Source organism: Erpetoichthys calabaricus, chromosome 1 (assembly GCF_900747795.2).
Source record: "Erpetoichthys calabaricus chromosome 1, fErpCal1.3, whole genome shotgun sequence".
NCBI classification, from domain to species: domain Eukaryota; kingdom Metazoa; phylum Chordata; class Cladistia; order Polypteriformes; family Polypteridae; genus Erpetoichthys; species Erpetoichthys calabaricus.
This window is the reverse complement of record NC_041394.2, coordinates 326,159,474-326,176,513: the sequence shown is the minus strand read 5'-3', so window position 1 is coordinate 326,176,513 and position 17,040 is coordinate 326,159,474. Positions and strand designations below refer to the sequence as shown.

At 39.4% G+C, this 17,040-nt stretch overlaps 1 protein-coding gene across 1 annotated transcript in view; it reads right to left on the bottom strand.

Annotated features, from left to right (window-relative positions):
- LOC114664468 (tetraspanin-8-like) overlaps positions 1 to 7,099 on the bottom strand; it is a 43,111-nt gene extending 36,012 nt beyond the window's left edge. Inside the window, exon 1 of the mRNA XM_028818580.2 lies at positions 6,914 to 7,099. Within this exon, the coding sequence (XP_028674413.1) occupies positions 6,914 to 6,973 (60 nt within the window). The 5' untranslated portion in view covers positions 6,974 to 7,099. The remainder of the gene's footprint in view (positions 1 to 6,913) is intronic.
- Between the last annotated feature and the right edge of the window lie 9,941 nt (positions 7,100 to 17,040).

Below are 17,040 nucleotides of genomic sequence, written 5' to 3'. Positions count from 1 at the left end.
AGGTGCGGAAACTACAGTTGATAAAGTGAGAAATGGGAGTGGAACGTTTTAGTACAAGCCTTAAATCAGTAAGGTAGGGGCAGAGTCTAAGTGGCAAGTAGATTGATTTAAATTATTATTACTTCAGCAATATAAGTTGACGTAGTGGAGTTAAATTTAAATAAATAAACTGAAGATTTAGAAGTAGAAACGGTCGACAGATGAGGAATGGTTGTTAGAGAAACCTTGAGATATGGTCATAATTTTTGACTGAAAATAGTCCAAAAATAGATTACAGTGCTCAACAGATGAAAAAGGATTTTTTTATCTTGTGCTTCTCCAACTTTAATCATAGTTCCTTTTCTGGCAGGCAGCTGCACACCACATTGAGGAACACAATACAGCAGGGTGCTTATCACAACACAGTACTTCCAAATAAATGCCATCTTGTACATGTCTGTAACTGATTAAAAAAAATTCTCTCTCTATTAAAAAAAAATCCTGTGGAGTGAATGACTAGGAGACGATACGTGATCTACACGTTAAGATCACAGAAGACAAAAGAACCGTGAGACGAAAGAGAATGGGCAAAAAAGTAGTGTAAAGGCACGCAGCACACACAGATGCAGGGGTCTCCGTGCATTTAAAGCATATAAAGGACGTTATAAATGAAACGTCGACAAATAAAAGATTGCATTAGTGCAAACAAAAGGAAATGAATCATCAGGACCAGGTGTAATTGAAAAAAATAGCGGGACAAAGCGAGGTCAGAAATAGGCAAAAAGCAGAAAACTTTCAATAGAAATAGCAGAAAACGTTTCAATACACAAAACGTAGATTTACACAATAATGGAACATACGCTAATTTCAAAGAAAACACACTTCGGTCATGCGTATAGGCCTATTTATGATCACGGAGAAGCAATCACAACGCGAGCAGCAGAGACACGAAGTAGCAAAAAGGACAGTGGCTGTACGGGTTTTAAAATGATCGAAGGCCTGCCTGCCTCCCTCCCTCCTCACCCTTTAGAAGGCGAGCAGCGTTATACGTCCTGCCAGAAAGATCTAACCACGCCTGGGGCGGAAATAAAGGACAATTATTGTTTTTACAACATCACACGAGACAAGGCAGTGAGTCAGTTGGTGGATTGCTTTTGGCAGACAAGCATCATGTACTCCCAGCTCTTAAAACAACGACATGCGACAAGCAGAACAGGCAGCTTGCAAGGAGCAAAAAGACAGCAGATGATCTGACCACATATCCTTAGCATGCGTTGAGCCACCCCCATTGAGAACGTGAAGAATACGTCTGGCGAGAAAGAGATGTAACCACGCATGGGGCTGGAAATAAAGGACAAGTATTGTTTTTACAAACGTTTTTAAAGTATAAGTGAAAATGCATATGTAACAATTCCCATGAAAATCTCTTTAAATTGTATATCCGGTAAACCAAACATGGGGGTGGGCGAGCGAAGCCCCCTAGTATTAAAATAAATAAAATAAAACACACACACGGCGTTATGTAAATAACCAGGAAGCAGAGACTAAAGGGGGGAAAAAGCTGCACTGTATACACACACCACATCAAACATTTTTTGCTTGCAACCTAATCTATCCATGCCCATCTGTGCCTATGGCACCACCAAGGCCAAAAGTGGATGACCATGCTCACAAGTTAAACTCAGGGTAAGACCCTGCAACCCGAGAGTGCGAAATACACCACCTATTTTGCAAATGCACTGAATTAGCATCATTTTGCAAAAAAAAAAAAACCAAAAAAAAACACTTTACACAGTCTTTATAGAGCCTTGGTGGCAATTACTCCTAATCCATTAACTGCTTCTTGGTGTAAGCAGGATGGCATCAAAGTGCATAGGGAGAAATTGACTGTGATGCCCTATAACACTACTAGCATTCAGACTGCTCTGACTTAGCTGGGAGGTTTCTAGAAAACCTCCATGGGTAAGCAATATTTTATACGATTTCAAATTAGAAAATACAGATTCCCTTAGAGGATGTGTCAAACTTTTTAGAATAAGCATGGACTCTCCGGTTATTAAATTCCATTAAAAAATGCCCATAACTCTCCTCTCTCTTTGAATCTTGTTTTGCTCTTCTTTGTATTTATGTTTTCCCTTTGTTTGAATCTTATTTTATATGATTGAGTAGAATGCCACTGTAATTTTCTTCATTTCTGAAAATATAAAAAGGCACTATCATGAATTCAGTAGTAAGTGGCAATCAAGATTGCAGCTGGTCATCTTGAAGCAAGGTTTCACAATGATCAGGACATTGCAGGTGAATTTTGACACAACTGGCAGACCACAGCAACTACAAACTTGCAGTGTCACTTTCTCTAAGCTGATCCTCAACATGAGGTAATCCACCAGATAACCTCGGCTTCCCATTCCAACCATGCCTTCCCTCTTTGCTAACCTATGACAACTCCAACACAATCTTCCCAATTTTCCGATGACACCAACATTTTATTTCAGATCATTACATCTTGCCTGAAGAAGGGGCCCGAGTTGCCTCGAAAGCTTGCATATTGTAATCTTTCTAGTTAGCCAATAAAAGGTGTCATTTTGCCTGGCTTTTCTCTACTTTCAGATCATTGAAAAACAGACTTGCCAGAACACGAACATCAGCCAAACCAAAGAGCTGGTAATAGACTTCAGAAATCTGGTACTATGAACTCCCATTTACTTTGGATGCAGAGAGGACTAGAACTTTTAAAATTCTATATTAGTTATATCATTAACCAAACAAAATGGGCACAATTCATCTTGGCTATCAGTAAGGCAGATTAGCAGCATCTTTATGTTCTCGGATGGAAAGGAAAGGAAAGAAGGAAAGCCTGGAAGTCCCCACCTATATGCTCCAGCTTGTACACATTTGTTTAATGGCTTCTGCTCAGTGACGTAAGACAACAGAGGATTGTGAATTCAGTGCAAAATACTGAGCCTGCTTGATCCTGAGCAGGGTCATGACGGGCTGGAAACCTCTCTCAACAAGTATACAGCTCCACGACATCCAAGACATATCAAATGCAGCCCCAGAACAGGAAATTATTATTGATCTGAGCTACTGTTATGTTGTGTAATAATAATTCTTCACATTGTACTTTTCTCCCTACTCAAAGTGCTTCACATAGTGAGTGGGGAGTCATTGTTAGGTGCTGAAGGGATGAGAGAGATTACACAGAAGAAGATTAAAGGGTTGGTTTTATGTGGCATTGGGAATCACACACAGACCACCGGTTAAGCATCCCCGATGGTCTCACCAACATATTTTATGGCAGCAACCCAAGTGTTTCCCACTATTGGCATAGCCCTAACATGCTTAGTTTCTAACCCCTCAGAAACCGCTTTCACCTACAGGCCATTAGGCTGTTAAAATCACTGCAAAAGCATTCTTCTTGAAGACCTCATTATACGTCATATAAAAAAAATGGTCTATGCATGGCTAGGTGGTTGTGTACTACCACAAGCACAGAAACCCTCTGGGGAGCAGAATGACTTGGTTATCAGAATCAAAAACCTTGAGTAGGAGAACAAGCATCTACATGAAGGTACAAGTTGAATACAAGGTCACATATTTGGGTTAGACAGATTTAATCAACTGTTACTTCTGTTAATTTGATATAATTTCCTTTTTCATTTTTGACTTAAGTTCCAAAGTCATGAGTATTTCCCTCAGATACCTGAACTTTCTTGGAAGACAATTCCGCTCTGAAATGTTCAGACAGGGCACTAATGACTTAAATTATTTAAGTTTCTCATGACTTGATGCAAAAATTGGTAAAAGGGGTTTTAAATTGTATTTTGAGTTGTTTCAGGTAAGATAGACCACTGTAATACTCATTTGATTAGCACATAAAAGAATTTCACTGTACTTTTGTACATGACAAAACTGAAATAATAAACCTAATAAATCTCTTATCCAGAAATCTCTAAACTGAATTTTTTTTCAGAAAGTTTTTATTTGGTGCCAAATTGGAACTGATGGGTGCTGAATTTGACCTAGCATTAATGGTGCCGGACTTTGTGCAGCCACTCTCAAGGTGACATGTTTTGAGCCTTTGTGACCAAAATGACACACTTTAGTCCTTAATGCCATTTTCACAGCTATATTTCAGTAGTCTTAGTCCTACTTAAGTTTCAGGTCTTATAAAGTGATGGAAAGAAAAATGAAAATGATGACCTGCAAAGATTTATGAGTTATTTTGCTACAGCCATACTATGAACAATACATTCAAATATTAAAAACAATCACATTTACCTCAAAATGTTTAATATACAAGCCTTCAACAACACCATTGCTAAGAGTGGTTCTGGGCTATAGTTATGCTGCGATGTTAATCTCCATTTTATCATTCTTCCGCTTCACATAATGCACAGCACCCTAGCAGAAGGCAATCACACTTGGCATCATAGGCTTCTATTCACAACATTGAGCAACAGAGGACAGAGCATCAGTCAATGGCAGGATGCATTTTATAAAAGGAAACATTTATACCGGATTGTGATCAAATGATTAAAACTTTCCTTGAGGAAAAAATGTGTCACTTTAAAGCCTTCTCTACACTCACATGTAGGACAAGAGCAGTCCCAATTACCTTGAATTGGTAGGTGAAGAAAACAAATATGACTTCAAAAGGATAAAGGTGTGGTCGTTCTCAAAGCACCAAAATACAAATTAGGAAAGCCCATCTCTACTATTTATGTTCCTTTGGCATGAAACAGTACCATGCCCATGGGTCACCACCCACATTAAACACCCACCAAAACACCTAATAATATTACAAATAGATTTTCAGCATCTGCTTATCCTTAATGTTTGGTAAACTTGTGCTGTATCGCAAAAATAGTCAACAGTTCACAAGTGGTTCATCATATCTGACTTTATTGCCTTAAAACCAAACGTGCAAAGACGTTATGAGGTGCGCTATGGCCTATTTTCTGTGCAAATTAAAAACACTTAAGACTGACTTGTAACTGTGCATGTAATATGAAAGGTGCCCAACTGTTTGGGACAGAACTTGATAGCCACTGCTATCACAGAAAAAGGAAGTACACCATTACCACCTGAGTTTGCAGTACATCATAAGATACAACACACACACCCAATGTTGAAAACTGATCATTTAAAACTATAACAGATCATCAACGTCATAAATCCAGAAGAGTTTGTGCAATGACCGACAGCCCAAAATACTTCACCTAGTGCTTTAGAGTTTAAACTAAACTTTATTTAAGTGTGAAGTCCCTTTCAGTTTTTCATTAACTGACATAACCTGAAGATGGCGTTCCTCGACTTCACGCATATTTTTCCGGCTCCCAGCCTAACTTGTTTGAGCTGGTCGGAAATATCAGATACAGTAGCAGGTGAATTGACCGACTATCGTCTTCCATGTCACAGAAGCAGGTTGTTAGAGGAACGTGTAAAACAAAGCTGATAAAATGTTAACTTCTCGACTTAAAGTCGCAATCGAGAAGACATGTTTATTTTAAAAAACATCAGATGAGTAAATGTTTATACTTCATAGCATATCTAAGATTGTATAATGTGCCTCGCCCTGAAACTATTTCCCTCTTCTCCACAGTGCCCCTCCCCTTTCCTGTAGAGAAACCGACACTCTTCTCGCAATGTGTATAAGTGTATACAGCACGTCCACACCCCACTCAATCTGAGAGTGAACACCAGCGGGCGCTGTACACCCTGGCAGGAATCCTAAAATGACGATTTTTTTTGGGGGGGGGGGGGCACGTGATTGCTCGTGAACTTATAGGGATAGAACCTTGATCTTAATCGAAAGCGTATGTCCGTTTTTGTTACTACATCATATCTAAAACAACCTGGTGGGCAGAAAAGTTTACTGTAAAAACGGTACCCGCAAGCCTATCCACAGGACACGATACAGGTCAGAATTCATAAGCAAGTCTGAGTTCTTTGCATTTTAGGACGGCAGGTCCACGTGTCTCAATAAAGTGGATTATTGAAACAATTAAACTGGTGAGCAGGACAGGGTGCGCTGCAGTGGTACACCCGCTCACACCGAACCGAAGCCGAAGTTCCATGCACGTTTAATCCTAAAAATAGCAGGGGCATGTTACGATACAAGGAACTGAACGCCTTCGGTTAAGGATGCCTGCCTTAAAGCATGAAACCTCTTCCAAACGTCTGCCCCAGCTTATTGTGGGGATCCGATCCACTTGTATAACCCGTAGATCTGGGTGCATGGTGGTATTCAGATTGGAACAAGACGCCACTTCGTCTTCTGAACGTTTTTTGCGGTGAACAGAGTGAAATTGGGTCACGCGAAGACGCAGGGAACCAAAGACTGCAATATGCCTAACCGCGTCCTTACCCGAAATGAAACAGGAATTGTGAAGAATAAGTTCAAGTGTGTCAGACAATTTACGTTTTGGCGTTTAGTTGAAAGTAAAGGGTCCAGTGAAGTCGTCTCAATGGAGCTTTAAGACGCACTCGATGCGTTTACCTGAAAACTCCTAGAGCGCCACAAAGCGTGGTGTTGCGAGTGTGTCCAGGTTTTTAAATGACCAAAACAGTGCATTACACACAATTGGTTTAGATATAGGCAGACCATAGGAGCATTAAAAGCGTGGTAGTTAATCAAACTGACTTAAAAACGTAACTGGTGCTTTCTTTGATGCACCAATTTAAAAAGTGTATATATATATACGCACACTAAATTAGACATTGTTAGAGCAAGCTCTTTCCTCAAAAGTTTCACATTTTATTTTGACACACTGGTTGAATATGTATTACTGGAATAAAGACGCTAGAAACACAAGCTTAAGTAAAGGAGACTCCCTGTCTCACCACCAATTAAGGTGCCACCACACCTGCGTAAACAGAGAGCGCCGTTTCGGCTATCCGAAGAGTATAGAAGCGAGCGCGATTTGCTTACCCAAAACAAGAAGTTAAAGAAGAACATGGAATACTTCATACACGAGCTCACTCCAGCCATGGTTTCGGTATCCGAGGGATTCTATCTAAGAATTTTGTTACGCGTGTGATTTTTCTCAGTGTGACTTCTCTGTCTGCGGCCGCTGAAGTGAATCAAGTAGATTGTCGGCTGCTGCTGGGTGTGGCTGGTAAATGAGCGGTTAGCGTAGGGGCGGGGCAATCGAAAGTCAAGTGTTACAGTGTTGGCGCCGCTCGCGCCCAAGTTGGAGTAGAGGCAAATCGGTGACCCGACACTTTTCACCATGAAGAGGTGTTTTAGCGGCCTCTCGACCTTGCTCATGGCAAAACGGGTTTAGAAAAAAGGTGGGTGGAAGGAGACGTTCAGCGGCCACGATCATGGCTTGAGTCCAATCAGCTGTACTTGAGTCAAACAAGCATTTTGAATTTAAAAAAATAATAGTCTGTTTTTCCTTATCTAATTTTTCTGTTACAGCGTTTGATGAAGCCAAACGTTATGTTGGCAGCATTAGTCAAAATAAATAAACTGACTTGGGACAGGATTCAAGTCCACGCAGGAAACTCGTGAAAACACTCACACTTGTGCACACCAGACCAATAGAGACTATTCTTTCGATTTTACTGATAAGGAAAGAGGAGAATAATACAGGACTCAGCCCTGGAGGGGACACCATTCCACTGCAAGGTACCCTGACAAGTGCCTAAACTATACTGATACCTAACTCATTACTGAACCCCAGTTCAGTTAATTACAGTAAGCTGCTTAACCCAATATGGGCACCCATTCAGCACAGTATCATCACACATATGTGCACATTTCCACAGTTCAATTACCAAACCCTATTAAATGATTTCTAGGGAGGGAGGGAGAACCTAAACATGCAGCATCACAAGCAGACAGAAACTAACCCTGGATGGAGTGTTACTGCATACTTGAAACCATCCAGGCACACACTCACTCAAGACCCATTTAAAATATCCATCAGTTTGTTGGATCCACTAAAGCAACATTCAGACACATCTGCATAGTATCTGACCATATTTGAATTTAGCACTTATCTTAGAATTTGGGGAGAACAGTAAAAAAAGAATCTGACTTTCAGTACATAGGTAGATCTACATATGTTGACTTTCTTCTACACAGATAGATACAGAGCTGGGAATTGAACCCAGGACCCTGCACCACTCCTAGTACTCAACAGCTATCCTTCTGTCCATTTTGGAAACCTGCTTTTCCATTGCAGAGTCATAAAAAGCTAGTGTCTCTATCCAGATCAGCATGAGTAACCAGATGAGAGAACATGCAAATGCTACACATGCAGTCTGTAGACCAGACCTTGAACCCATACTCAAGGAGTTATGAACTAGCAGCACTAACCACTGTACCACTTCCCCCATATTCAAGAAATGCAAGTTGAGGATCTAAAGATGGGCTTGAAGTCAGTCCCTCATATATGACACAATCATGCACACTCTTTCAGCAGACTCTTGAATCACCATGAGAACTTTGATTGTAAGAGGAAAGGACAGTCCTCTGAGGAAGAGGAAATTAAAGTTTGGGCAAGAGTAACTAATTCCATAGAAATACAGACTGCTTTCTGACTGATCTCATATTCTAAATGTCACTTATTCATGAGCCCTATTCACATGGATTAAGCTCACTTTGAATTTGCTCCTGGAGGGCTGCTGTGTGTTCACTTAAAGTGTAGCTGTTTCCCACACTTAGGAAGTTGTCTTCTGCATAGAAGGAACTATTAATGTACAGTATGTGAGAAGAGTGATGTGCTACTCAACCAGTCATTTTATCTTAATTTTATAAGGTGCCTTTCATAGTCAGCAACATCACATAGACCTTTCCTGACTATATAAGTGTTATTTACTGTGGTGACATTCATTACATACAGTCACAGAACACTTTATAATCAGTCTGTGTACTGTTAGTTTATATGTGGTTTTCCATAATTGTAATGATTGCTCATTTAATTTATACTTTATATATTGTCTTACACAGTGAATGCTGTTAAAATTCGTTTACAGCCAAAATGTGTTTATTTAATACAGCACTTTCACAGTAAACACCACAACAGGGACTAGGCCTCTCCATATTTGTTATTTTATATCTATAATGGCAAATATGATTATAAGGTGTTTTACAATCAATCAATAATGCTTTATTTTATAGCACACATAACTCAGTGCCATTGCATGGTTTTACTCAAGCTATCCATCACTCACATAATAAATCTGTTTTGAATTGTGACGTACATAATGAATGCTTAACATGGTGATTTATAATTGCAGCATTACTTGGTATAGCGCCATTCACACCAACTACTATCCAAAAAAATTACTATAGAGCAGACAAGCATACTGTAGACATTTAAGATAATGTGCAAGATTACAAGATAAATGGCAGGGAAATATGGAGACGAGCCTGCAAACTTCCTGCCCGCAAATCAGAATATTAATAATAATGATAAAGGACAAAGCAGGAGAAATAATCTGTAATTGCAAGTCAACAGAGATCAGTCTCAAAAATCTATATGAGCTGTCATAGCTTTGTGCTTTCAAGCACATCCTCCTAGAGACCAATCAATAAAATTTCTAAAAAGGCAACAAGACAGATCCATTGTTTAATAAAAGCAACTAAAAGCAGCTGGAATTGGAACAAGTACATTTATAATACTAAAATAATGTGGATTACCAGGCAGATTTCGATTCACGCAAAACTGCACCTGTTTATCTTGCAGAACAATGCCTCACTGGCACTGCCAAGGCAGAGGTCTTCTCTCATTTTTACATTTTCTTTTATTGTAGTAATTCTGGTGAGTGTTCAGACCATAGTGTGTGTATTTATTTATCTATCTGTCTAGTTATGTATGTACTTAAAGAGCCTATCTATCTATCTATCTATCTATCTATCTATCTATCTATCTATCTATCTATCTATCTATCTATCTATCTATCTATCTATCTATCTATCTATGTACAGTGCATCCGGAAAGTATTCACAGCGCATCACTTTTTCCACATTTTGTTATGTTACAGCCTTATTCCAAAATGGATTAAATTCATTTTTTTCCTCAGAATTCTACACACAACACCCCATAATGACAACGTGAAAAAAGTTTACTTGAGGTTTTTGCAAATTTATTAAAAATAAAAAAAGTGAGAAATCACATGTACTGTACATAAGTATTCACAGCCTTTGCTCAATACTTTGTCGATGCACTTTGACAGCAATTACAGCCTCAAGTCTTTTTGAATATGATGCCACAAGCTTGGCCCACCTATCCTTGGCCAGTTTCGCCCATTCCTCTTTGCAGCACCTCTCAAGCTCCATCAGGTTGGTTGGGAAGCGTCGGTGCACAGCCATTTTAAGATCTCTTCAGAGATGTTCAATTCGATTCAAGTCTGGGCTCTGGCTGGGCCACTCAAGGACATTCACAGAGTTGTCCTGAAGCCACTCCTTTGATATCTTGGCTGTGTGCTTAGGGTCGTTGTCCTGCTGAAAGATGAACCGTCGCCCCAGTCTGAGGTCAAGAGCGCTCTGGATCAGGTTTTCATCCAGGATGTCTCTGTACATTGCTGCAGTCATCTTTCCCTTTATCCTGACTAGTCTCCCAGTTCCTGCTGCTGAAAAACATCCCCACAGCATGATGCTGCCACCACTATGCTTCACTGTAGGGATGGTGCCAGGTTTCCCCCAAATGTGACGCCTGGCATTCACACCAAAGAGTTACAATCTTTGTCTCATCAGACCAGAGAATTTTCTTTTTCATGGTCTGAGAGTCCTTCAGGTGCCTTTTGGCAAACTCCAGGCGGGCTGCCATGTGCCTTTTACTAAGGAGTGGCTTCCGTCTGGCCACTCTATCATACAGGCCTGATTGGTGGATTGCTGCAGTGATGGTTGTCTTTCTGGAAGGTTCTCCTCTCTCCACAGAGGACCTCTGGAGCTCTGACAGAGTGACCATCGGGTTCTTGGTCACCTCCCTGACTAAGGCCCTTCTCCCCTGATCGCTCAGTTTAGATGGCCGGCCAGCTCTAGGAAGAGTCCTGGTGGTTTCGAACTTCTTCCACTTACGGATGATGGAGGCCACTTTGCTCATTGGGACCTTCAAAGCAGTAGAAATTTTTCTGTAACCTTCCCCAGATTTGTGCCCTCGAGACAATCCTGTCTCGGAGGTCTACAGACAATTCCTTTGACTTCATGCTTGGTTTGTGCTCAGACATGAATCTGTCAACTGTGGGACCTTATATAGACAGGTGTGTGCCTTTCCAAATCATGTCCAACCAACTGACTTTACCACAGGTGGACTCCAATTAAGCTACAGAAACATCTCAAGGATGATCAGGGGAAACAGGATGCACCTGAGCTCAATTTTGAGCTTCATGGCAAAGGCTGTGAATACTTATGTACATGTGCTTTCTCAGTTTTTTTATTGTTAATAAATTTGCAAAAACCTCAAGTAAGCTTTTTTCATGTTGTCATTATGGGGTGTTGTGTGTAGAATTCTGAGGAAAAAAATGAATTTAATCTATTTTGGAATAAGGCTGTAACATAACAAAATGTGGAAAAAGTGATGCGCTGTGAATACTTTCCGGATGCACTCTATCTATCTATCTATCTATCTATCTATCTATCTATCTATCTATCTATCTATCTATCTATCTATCTATCTATCTATCTATCTATCTATCTATCTATCTACACTCTTGAAAAATTGAATGCGCCAGAGTGGGTCTTCAGAGCAGTGTCATAGGAGAACCATTTTGCTTCCCAAAACAACACTCCACATGAATGTTCCGCAAAGTATGCTTACTTATTTAGATCTGTAACAGGCATCACACAGTAAACAACCATGAATAGATGGCAACAGGTCTGTGAAATACCAAAGATTTGTGACTTTATAAGGACTTTTAAAAAAGCCATAATCAAAATAATCCATAGCCCAAGATATGAAAAGAATGAGGCCCTGCCGGTCTTTGTTTTGGATGCAGGTACAATCACTAAGTATTCAGTGTGTGTTTTTTCCAAAAAGGCGGCATTTAATTTGTGAGGCAGCGCGATTCAATCAGTAGAACTGCGCTGAACATGCTGAGACAGGCAGCCAGACAAGATATCCGTCTGAGTTGATTGTTGCTTTGTATTTTAAAGGATTAATGATTAGGTTTTTATTATGTATACTTGGGGAGGCCTCACATTTATGCAGTGGTCTTGGGGCCGAAAATTGGAAGGGTAAATTCAGTCTTAGCCTCATTGTAAATGGATCATCAAATAGGGTTAATTTCTGAGAATGGATGTTGTCGGCTGCTATTATCATTAAGTTTTGTTTATTTATGTATTTTGTGTGTGTGTGTGTGTGTTTTAAATGAGCTCGCCTCCCTTTCTTGTCGGTCATTTGTGGTAATATTATATGTGTTTACTTAAAGAGCCTATCTATCTATCTATCTATCTATCTATCTATCTATCTATCTATCTATCTATCTATCTATCTATCTATCTATCTATCTATCTATCTATCTATCTATCTATCTATCTATCTATCTATCTATCTATCTATCTATCTATCTCATTGTAATTATTTAAACTGTTCATACAATTCCCACCCTGAGCCCGTAGAAACTGCAATGTTTAAAAACAAAATTATAAATGAGGAGCACAGTTAGAAACATCCATCCCAGAAGTATTCCATGACATCACTTGAGCTGATGCATTTCAGAAACATTTTCCTTTATTGGGATATGTGAGTCAAATCACCTTAAAATAGACTGACAGTTTATATTGGCCATTTTACAAGTTTGTTTTTAAATGCTGATATCTCTTCAGTTGTTTGTACCTCCAATATGATGAGCAGCTATTGGAAGCTAGTGCAGTTTAAATACTATTTTATGAAGGGTTTAAATAACTATAATGTGGTTGATAAAATAAACTGTATATATTAATCTGCTTTTCATATTTGTTATTGATTTAGTATATTGTAGCAGTTTTTTGTCTTTAATGAGATAATTTGGTGTTAATATGATATACTGTATAGTGCCCCTTATACCTGTGTGTGTTCCTTTTTTATATGGTGCCCATTGTGACAGTCTAACTATCTATCACATCCTTCCATCTTCCAAACCCTCATATCCAGAGCAGGGCCACGGAGAAGCTGGAGCTTATCTCAGCAAACATCAGGTGCAAGGCAGGAACAACCCATGGACAGGGCAACAGGGTGAACACACACAGGCCCCTGAAGCATTGCCATTCCACCTAACCTGTGTGTCTTTGGATGGTAGGAGGAAACCAGAGCACCTGGAGGAAACCCACATGGACACGGGGAGGACATGCAAACTCTACACAGGGAGCACCCAGGATGTGAAGCCCATCCCGTTTGAGTTTCTTACTGCAAATGTGTTTTTGTTTAGCTATATATTATTTCTGATACTTTCGTGGCATCGCGTTAGTAATGTTTTGTATTTTCAGCCAGTGAACATCTTGTTCTTGTGTATGTCTTGTGGCACCTTATTTTAAAACTATGTATCTTTATTGTAACTTCAAAAGGATGATGCTACCAACAGAAACGGAGCAGTTACTAGTTCAAAATAGCTGGCTTGTTAAATGTTTCTAAGTTTGGTGTAGCGGCACCATTTTGCGGTCCCGCCAACTTTCACATGCTGATGGTAATCGACCAGTAATGTGAGCTATTCAAATTCCAACCATGTTTTGATTTCAAATAATATATTTAATACAAATGAACAGTGTGAATTTGTTGAAGTAGTACATACCGTCACAACAAAAAGCCTGTTTGCCAGTTTTGAGGCAGAAGAACAGTTCATGAGCCTGGTATATGACAATTACCTGCAGTAGATCTTCAGTTTTATGATATGCAAAGACTGCTTTCATGTATCGCTAATGTAGCTGAATCAGTTCTTCCTAGTTGTAAACAAGCTAAACGGGTCAAATACGATGTATTGCTAATGATGGCTTTTTAACAACGTTTTATAGTCAGTATTCTTAATGATTTTACATTCTTCTCTTCAGCATCACTATGCTTTTTAAAGTGCAGTACAGAGAACGCAAAAAATATATAAAGCTCAATGGAGCCTCTTTCTCAGAATTACTCACAGAAGGTTAAGTATTCCTTTCAGTGACGAGCAGGGAGGTTCATGGCAGGTGAGGCACTGACTCCTTCAATGTCAGATTTATAAATTTATGAACCCCAAAGTGAGGCTTATTCACAGTTCAATTGGCGCCATGCACGTTGACTACTGGTTATGTTTCATTTCTCATCAGCATTCTTTACAGACAAATAGCTAAGGTGCATATTTGGCGACTAAATAAGTTTACATTTATAGCGGTGTGAGAGACCGCATTTGCTCTGCACCCTCTATATTTGCAATTACTCATTCAATACAAATGCAAGTATAGAGAGGTGTACAAAAAACAAACTTCAATTTTGACCTTAATTGAAATATTTAGTTGTTTTTAAAAACTATTAATTCAGATGCTTTAATCAATTTTAATACCGGCTGTTTAACAAAAGGATAAGAAGAAAAACAAAAGAATATTTTATTTAAGGTCAAAATTTAGTTTTTAAATATTGGATTTTTTTTTTTTCTTAGTCTGATCCCATTTTTTATAAAACTGAAAACCGTTTTTGGTCTCACCTTAGTTTGTAAAGGAAGTCCATGTGCCTATCCTCCACGAAAATCTCTGTCACTTTCTTGTAAAAGTCCTCCTTATTTTCCTTTAGTTTTAAAAGTCTTAATCTTTCATTTTGGCAGTCAGTCGGAACAAAAAAATAAAAATAAATGGATCGCTGCAGTGCACTTGACTTTCTGACTAACTCGCCTAGAGCCTCTGTGTAGAAGAACAGCAGCAATGAGCACCTTTTGGGCTCACATGCGGCCCCTTCAGTGCAGCTCAGTACTGTCTGCCTTACCTTGTGCTTTTGTGGATTTTATGTCCGATCAGCAAGACTAAATACTGTATATTACACACCTCTATTAAAGATATTAGCCAGACTGTGGAAAGTCAGGGTGTACAATAAACGTGTCTGAAAACATTATATTGCATCATACAGAGAGACAGCAACAGGCACACGCCAATTGCATTCATCAACCCCGTGTGTGAGGGAGAGCGCAGTCCGAGGTGAGGGGAGGCTCGTCACTGCTGCACCTCACGTTTCCCCCCTGTCTGAACAGGAAATGTGTCAATTCAGCAATTTTGACAATAAAAATTATCAAAATTATTGGAATCATCAAGAATTTTTTTTAGCATAGACCAGGGGACACATTTATTTTATGTTATCATTATTGGTTTTTTAACTTTTCATCATGACAGGTGAGGCTCTGACCACCCCTGCCTCCCCTGACCGCACGTCCCTTATTCCTTTGTGATTCAGTCGATTTAAAATTGTTTAGTATTGCTGAGGACATAAGTAGTTTTTTTTAAACAGGAATGATTAATTTACATGTTTATTTTTAAGTCAAACATCACCTCATATGAAGGATCAAATCTCATAGCTCTTTTCATGTGTAGCTCCTGGCTGGTGAGAGAAGCTGCTCACCTCCATTCAAACCTCTTACTCCCTCAGTGTGTTTAAGAAGCATTTTAAGACGCTGTTGTTTGGTGGATTTTTGTGTAACTGATAGAATTTTGTAACCAAGGATTTTCAACTCACTTGTATTTTGTTCTGAGCCTTTCACATTGATCAATTTTCTACCATTATCATGTAAAACATGATCCTAAATGATCTCCCAGACTATGATATTTATTAGACTATGTTATCCTCTTTTGTAAGATGCTTTGGCTAAAGCGAAATGTTAAATAGTGTTCCATGAAAGGACAAAGGCTGTTGTTTTATTCCATCACAACGTGATCAAACTATTGCACTTTCTTCTGACCACACTATTTCATCCTGTGTTGACGCAACATAATCATGTCGTGAGTTCAAAACAATGTAACCTGTTTTAGTATATTGAACCGGACCTCAATCCTTTTATTCATTAATTTTTCAATTTTACCATGAGAGCTCAAAAGTGTGATTGCAGGCAGTGCAGTGTAGTGGTTAAGGCTTCAGGCTTTAAACCCTGTTCATATCTTGCTATTGACACTGTGTGGCCCGTAGCAAGTCATTTGATCTGCCTGTGCTCCATTTACAAAAAACAAAAGAAATGGAACCAATTGTATCTCAAAGGTTGTAAGTTGCCTTGGATAAGGGCATCAGCTAAATAAGTACATTTAAATGTGATTGAATCTCTTCATCGGACACTTTATTATTAATATAATATAAATTGTAATGGTATATCGGTAATCACATAACGGAAACAAACCCCAAAACGATGTCCGCCTGCCCGCACATATCAGAAACGAGCACGTTCGTTATTGTGAAACAAAGACACAAGCAGAATAAAAAGGAAAAAAAAGAGAAAAGAAACCGACCGCCCCGGCTTTAAGGAAAAACTTAGCCAGATGATGAAGTGCAGGCACAGTCTGTAATAAAGAAACAAGTAATTAAATAAATAACGTTTATAACAACGCATATATTTTTATCTATAAATACGCACACCAACACCAAATAACGTTTATAACAACGTCTCGATGCATGCTCAATAATCCAGGTAAGGAAATCCTAGAAATTTGATTCTGTTCATCTGGACAAAGTTTTTAAGTGGGAGAAATATTTCGAGACTTATCCAAGTCTCTTCCTCAGTCTCAATTGACTGCAGGTTTCCCCAACCTTATAAACAGTACCTTTGCTTAATCACAGAGACTAGCACCATTGACAAGGGGCCAGTTGATCAGTGATATGCAAATTGTCCACTGATTAGTAGACGTGTGAACCATTCATAGAGGGTTGAGGAATGGCTGCAATCACAGCATTGTAAGATGGCGACAGATGTACCCTTAGGCCCCCTCCTCTGTTCAGAGATGGTCGTTCCTTTTTCACTTAATGGCCTCCTTGATTCCTCTCTCAAACCAGCGCTCCTCCCTGTCCAGGATGTGCACCTCTTCATCTTTAAAGGAGTGACCACTATCCTGTAGATGTAAATAGACTGCGGAGTCCTGGCCTGACGAGGAAGCTCTTCTGTGTTGTGACATGCGCTTAGCCAGTGGCTGCT